The 6,017-nt window shown below is 59.9% G+C and overlaps 2 protein-coding genes across 2 annotated transcripts; one reads left to right on the top strand and one right to left on the bottom strand.

Moving 5' to 3' along the window:
• Nucleotides 1-2,600: 2,600 nt before the first annotated feature.
• On the bottom strand, nucleotides 2,601-5,049 carry SIX6 (SIX homeobox 6). The gene is made up of 2 exons (XM_069783203.1): nucleotides 4,225-5,049; nucleotides 2,601-3,025 (listed from the first exon to the last, which is right to left on the bottom strand). The coding sequence occupies exons 1-2, from the start codon at nucleotides 4,794-4,796 to the stop codon at nucleotides 2,857-2,859; spliced, it is 741 nt and encodes a 246-aa protein (XP_069639304.1). The 5' UTR covers nucleotides 4,797-5,049; the 3' UTR covers nucleotides 2,601-2,856.
• LOC138685345 (cuticle collagen 2-like) lies at nucleotides 4,843-5,680 on the top strand. The gene is made up of 2 exons (XM_069782986.1): nucleotides 4,843-5,020; nucleotides 5,217-5,680. The coding sequence occupies exons 1-2, from the start codon at nucleotides 4,843-4,845 to the stop codon at nucleotides 5,678-5,680; spliced, it is 642 nt and encodes a 213-aa protein (XP_069639087.1).
• The last annotated feature ends 337 nt before the right edge of the window (nucleotides 5,681-6,017 follow it).

The following is a 6,017-nucleotide window of genomic DNA, read 5'->3' as shown; positions in this document are numbered from 1 at the left end:
TACAAGCTCCCTCCCTCTTCCCCGATTATTATTATTATTTTTAAAACAGCCGAAGGCTCGGGAGGGCGATGGCTTGGGCTGATCTTTAGAAAAAAAAAACCCCAAACCTGCTGAAAATGCCAGGGGAAGGGCATTCCCTTTCAATGAGGGAAGGGAAAGGGCAGAAGGAAAAAAAAAAAAGGGGGGGTGGGGTGGGAAAGCGTTTTTCTTCCGTGGGTCTTATCCGTACAGCCCCGCGGCCCCGGTCCCTGCGGAGCTCCGGCGGTGAATAAGCGGGGCTGGGGGATGCTCAGCTCTCCTGATTCTCCCACCCCGAGCAAGCCCGGGGACCGGGGTTGCCCTTCTCAGGGTGGCTCCGTGCTCCGCTCCGCTCTTTCGGAAGGGGAAAGGTTTTGTGCCCTCGCTGCGGCTGGGGGCACGGGGCATCCCCGGGAGGGTCCCTCCATAGCCCACTCGGGAGATCCAGCATCCTTCAGACCACTTAAACCCTTTGTCGAAATATATAATATTCACGCCGTTGCCTATTGTCCAAATTCCAGCTTTTTTTAGTTAGAAAGTCATTCCTCGTTATCAAAGGCTGAGCGTGTATATTCATCTAATTCTCCACCTCTCTCTATGTCTTTTCGAAAGCTTTAATTCCCCACAATAAATGCCAGCAGAAGCCAATGGAGAAATTGCAATCCGCTTCACCGATTCCCGGCGAAGGAAAGAAAGAATACGGTGTGTTTCAGCCGATTCCTTTTTGAGGGGGAAAACGGCTTTTGCTCCCCCCAAAACACTCGTGGGTGGGAAGCGTTGCCCGCCAGCGAACCCACCAACTCCAAAACCGAGGCAAAATCCCCACCTCGTTTGAGGTTTGAGTAGCAAAACCACGCACGGCTCTGTCGGGCACAAACCCGCTGGGGTTTAAGAGGCAACAAACCTGGCAGAGGGTTGGGGTGCAAGGTGCTCTCCAGCCCCCCCCCGCAGGTGGGTACCCCCTAAAAGAAGCTGGAAACCCCCCCGTTCCCCTGCCCTGCCATCCGCCGCTCTGGCAAAACACAGCTCCCGACACCCTGAATTACACCCCGCCAGGGAAATAGTGGCTTGTAAATGGACTTAAAAACCAGCTAATAAATACCTGCTACCTGCCCCGTCCCTGGGATGGTCTGTAAGGAAAAGCAAGGCACATGCATTGGGGATGAAACGTAAATTTAGACATCGGCGGTGCCAACGCCTTTCAGGCTTTAAATGCTAACTTAGGGGAAAAGCCACCGCCGAGGCAGGAATATACCTCTGGATAAAAGGCAGCACGATTGAATTAATCTATCACGGAGCTGAATTGGCCCCCGTGCCCACCCCCACGGACCCCCCCGGCCGCCTCCGTGCCTTTGCAGGGGAGCCGGAGCCGAGCAGGAGCCGGGGCATTGCTCGCAGCCGCTGCGGGTTGGCTCTGCCCGGCTTCCCCCGAACAAGGCTTCGGCTGCTAAATAAAACGAGCCGAGCAATCAGCTTACTGGGGAGGCATCTCTCTGAGGACGGGGAAGTAAACGCGATGAGACCGAGCAGACAAAAAAAGCACAGCTCAGGCGATTTAAAGATCAATGTCAAATTGTATAATATAAAATCCTTCTGCTGGGGGAAAAAGCTTAGCACGCTCCTTAGACCTGGCGTTTGGTCTCCTCCAGCAAAACCGCCGCAAAACAAAAGGAGGGAGGCGGATGGAGGGGACAGCCCCTGGCACATCGCAGGGCCGGGATTTGGTGTGATTTCGCCCCCGATCCGGCCCTTCCCGGGCATGGAGAGCTGTTCATTCCCCATCTTCTCCTTTCAGTTGCCAGGTGAGGGCTTCCCCGGCTGCGCTGTCCCCAACCATTACTCTCCTCCTTTTTTTTTTTTTTTGTTTGTTTGGGTTTTTTTTCCTTTTTTGTTTTCCCTTCCTTTTCCCTCGTCCCTGTCCGAAAATTCGCCGCCGATAATCCCAAAAGCTTTTGGGAGAGGAGAAGCTGCAGCGATGCCTTCTCCTTCCCTTCCCCGGGCACCCGCATCCTCCGCCAGCCCCGGCCCCGCTCCCCTCGCTTCGGCCCGGCTCCCCCCGGCTCCCTGCCTCGCAAAAACATCACCCCCGGTCCCCGGGACCCGGCTATTTCGGTTCCTGCCGAGCTGCTGCTGAAATCCCCGTGGCCTCGGAGATCTGCTCTGCGTAAACTGGCGGGCTTGAGACCGACACCGTCATTTCAAAGCAGATGCGAGGGTCGTTCACCAAATATTTTATTATGGTTTTAGGCTGCTTCATACAGTTTCGTCCTGCACATGCTCTACAAGTCACCTGTGCACATAGAGAACAAGCCAAAAATAATAATAATTAATAATAATAATAGAAAAAATCTACCATAGCAATCCCTTAAATAAGTAAATAAACATTATATATATATATAAAAAAAACCCTTTAAAGTAAAGCAAAACCCAACCAAAAGAACAGCGTCTTTTCAACATGAAACATCCCCGCGGGATAAGGGCAGGCGCTCAGACATTTTGCAACTTGGCATTCGGGTTTTTTGTTTTCTTTTTTTTTTTTTTTTTTACGTTTTCTGGACTTTCTTTAATTATTTTTTCTCAGGCATCAATTCTGCAAATCCTTCGAAATAAAGGCGACAACGACTTTTATCACGTTTTTTAATGCAGTCTGCTGCGGGACTGGGAGGGAGGCATCGGGCGGGCGGCGTGTGGCTGGGGAGAAGAGCCCCGTACCCCGGCTTTTGGCGACGGCGGCCGGGCGATCGCAAGCCCAGCTGCTCCGGCCGTGTCGGCAGGCAGGGAGGCAGGCACCGGTTAGCCGGACCTCCCGCTCCCCCCCGGTTTGTCATGGCGGTGGCGTTAGATGTCACATTCACTGTCGCTGGATGTGATGGAGATGGCGGAGGTGGCCGCTTTGCTGGAGAGGCTGGCTGCGGGGCTGGAGGCGGCCCCCACCGCCTCCCCGCCGCTCTCCTCCTCCGCTTGCAGCGAACGCACCGAGCCCTGCGTGAGGACCTGCTGCTGTAGCCTGCAAGGAACCGGCACACACACAGCATCACCGCCCGGCCCTCCGCCACCCGGGGACCCCCCCCCGGCAGCCCCCCGCTTCCCCCTCCCCCCCCCCCAAGGCACTCCCCCCCGACCCGCATCCCCACGCCGCTTGCCCCCACCTCCAGCTCACACCAGTTAGCCCAGTCTGGCGACTCTGCCTGAGGGGTTGGGTGCCCACCCCAGGGCCAGCCCCGCTCCTCGGCCGGCACACCCGGGGCCGGGGGCGGGGGGGGGGGGTCCGGCTGCCCTCCGCGGCCTGTCCCCAAACCGGGCCTCATCCGAGGGGTCGGTAACTGCCCGCAGCATCTCCCGGGCGGCGGTTGCCCTCCAGCAGGCCCTTACATCTTCCCTCTCCGCCGATGAAAAGGGGCTGCGGGTGACAGCACCCCTTCCCCCGACGTGCGGCCGCCCGGCTGTGCGCAGGGGCCGGCGGGGTGACCAGCGGGAGCGACCGCCCCGGGCTCCCGGAGAGGAGATAACGGGGAGACCCTGTTCCATTCCCCGCTTCCCGGGGCGTCTGCTGGTGTCCCTAGTGTCGGGGTAACACCTCTTATTTAGAGCCGCGATTTTGCTCTTTAAGATTAAAAAAAAAAAAATAAGGAGAGGAGAAGAGAAATAAGACAATTACCCAAGAAACGCTCCCGGCTGGCGCCGGCGGAGGTTTAGGGCAAGGCGGCTCTCTGCAATGGAGCAGGGCCCGCAGAGGGGCATTGCCGGCTCTGCTCCAGGTGGACATGTATGAAATTGGTATTTATATGTCCGGGCAAAACTTTGAAGGGGGGGTTCTCTCCCCTTATACGCCGCTGAATGCGGTCCTTCTGCCTCCAGGTCGTGCCGGGGTCACGGCAGCTTCACCGCCCGCCGCGCCCGGGCGGTGTCTCTCCCTCTCCCCATTAAAAATAATTTTTAAAAAGAAAAAAAAAAAAAAAAAAAGCCGTAGGGTTTTCCCGCTGCTCCTACTTGATCTCGCTGTATTTCCCGGGAAGAAACTTCCCGGGTTACCTCTCCCCGTCCCCCGAGGCGGGGCTGGCGGGCAGCGCCGGGGCCGCGTTGCCTCTGCCGGCAGCCCCGCACCGGCCCCCGCAGCCCCCCGGCCCCGGCGGGCGGGGGCGAAGCCTCCCTAAGTTGGTGGTGGCGGGGGGCCCCTGAGCCCCGACGGGACGGGCAGCACCTTACCTGTTCTTGGCGGCTGCTGCCCTGTCCCTTTGCCTGCGGTTTTTGAACCAGTTGCCCACTTGCGTGGGGGTAAGTCCCGTGGCCTGAGCCAGTTCCCGCTTTTTGCTGGGGTTGGGGTAAGGGTCCTGCAGGTACCACTCCCGCAGCAAATGCCTCGTCCGCTCCTTGAAGCAATGTGTCTTCTGCTCGCCGTCCCAGATGGTGCGGGGCAGCGGGAACTTCTTCCTCACCCGGTACTTGTCCACCGGCCCCAGGGGTCGGCCCCGCAGCTTCTCCGCCTCCTGGTAGTGCGCTTCCAGCCAGAGGGCTTGCAGTTTGGCGTGGGACTCCTTGGTGAACTTGTGGTTCTCCAGGATGTGGTAGAGCTCCCGGTAGTTCCCCGTGTGGAAGGCCACGATGGCCCGGGCTCTCAGCACCGACTCGTTCTTGTTGAGGGCCTCGCAGGCCGCGGGGGCCACGGGCAGGGACCAGAGGAAGCGCCCCAGGCGCTCGATGTCCCCGCTCTCCTCCAGGGTCTCGCATACCCCGGCCACCTGCTGCGGGCTGAAATTGAGGATGGGCAGCTGGAACATGGAGGCGGCGCCGGGCTCCGCTCCGCGCTCCGCGCACCCCCCGGCGATGCCCGCCGCCGCCGCGCACACCCCCGCGGCGGGGAAGCGGGCAGCGGCCCCGGCGGCCGCCCTTCGCTCCGGTTCTGCCTCCTCCTCCTCCGGCGCCGGCTGGAGCTGCCGCGGGAGGGACGGTGGAGGGCGGAGAGGCGATGGGGAGCGCTCGGCGGCTCCGGCGACTGGGGGCGGTGGGCAGGGGCGAGGCGGAGGAGGATGGAGCGGGGGGGGGGAGGGCGGGCGTGGGGGGAGGGAGGGAAGGGGAAAAAAAAAAAAAGGAAAAAAAGGGGAAAAAAAAAAAAAGGAAAAAAAGAAAAGGCACAAGCCCAGCTCCGCGCCGCCGCCGCGCTGCTGCGGGAGCGGCTGATTTGCTGCCGGGCTCGGCAGATTGGCTCCCGGGTTTCCATGGCGGGGCTGCCACTCACTGTCAGCCGCTGCCAATCACGGCGGAAGGCCCCGCGCCGCCGGCCGGCACCACCTCCCCGCCCCGGCTCCCCCGCCCCGGCTCCCCCGCCCCGCTTCCCGGGGGCTCCCCCGGCCCGGCCCGGCCCGGCCCGTCCGGCTCCCCGGGGACCGCGACCCCTCCGCCCTGTCCCTCCGCTCCGGGCAGGGGCAGAGCAGCTCAGGGGGCAGCGGGCTGCAAGGCGGAGAAGGAGGAGGGGGGGGACCCGCTGAGGTTTGGCTGCCGGAAAGTTGGAGGGAGCGGCCGCCGCCATGGGATGGATGGCCGGGACCCCCCTACAGCCTCCCCGGTAAAGCTGTGGGGTTCGGTCCCGGGGCTCGATGCACCCGGGGTCGGAGAGGGGGATGAGGCAGGAGCTGAGAAATCAGATAAAAAACCGGCTGCGTAACAGGGACAGCGGTGCTGGGAGTGAGTGTCAGTGACAATGGATGCAGCGGCAGGACCGCAAGAAGAGCCGAGATTTAGGGGAAAACTCTCCCCCTTCCCCCTATAGGTGACTTCCCACCTCCGTTAAAACGAGGAATTACCTGCAAAGAGCCCAGCGCCCTTCTCCGTACAACTAAAGCTTTATAATTTAATTTTTATTTATTTTATTTTTTTTTAACATTTAAACCCGTATTGTTTTCGGCTGAATAGACGCCGAGAATAGTCGCAGGGAGTGAGAAGTCATTTGTAGGTCAGGACAGCGACTTAAAGCAGATTTCAGGAATCTTTTGAAATATTGA

Source organism: Haliaeetus albicilla, chromosome 5 (genome assembly GCF_947461875.1).
Source record: "Haliaeetus albicilla chromosome 5, bHalAlb1.1, whole genome shotgun sequence".
Lineage (NCBI taxonomy): Eukaryota > Metazoa > Chordata > Aves > Accipitriformes > Accipitridae > Haliaeetus > Haliaeetus albicilla.
Note: the sequence above shows the minus strand (reverse complement) of the source record. Positions and strands in the feature narration are given on the sequence as shown.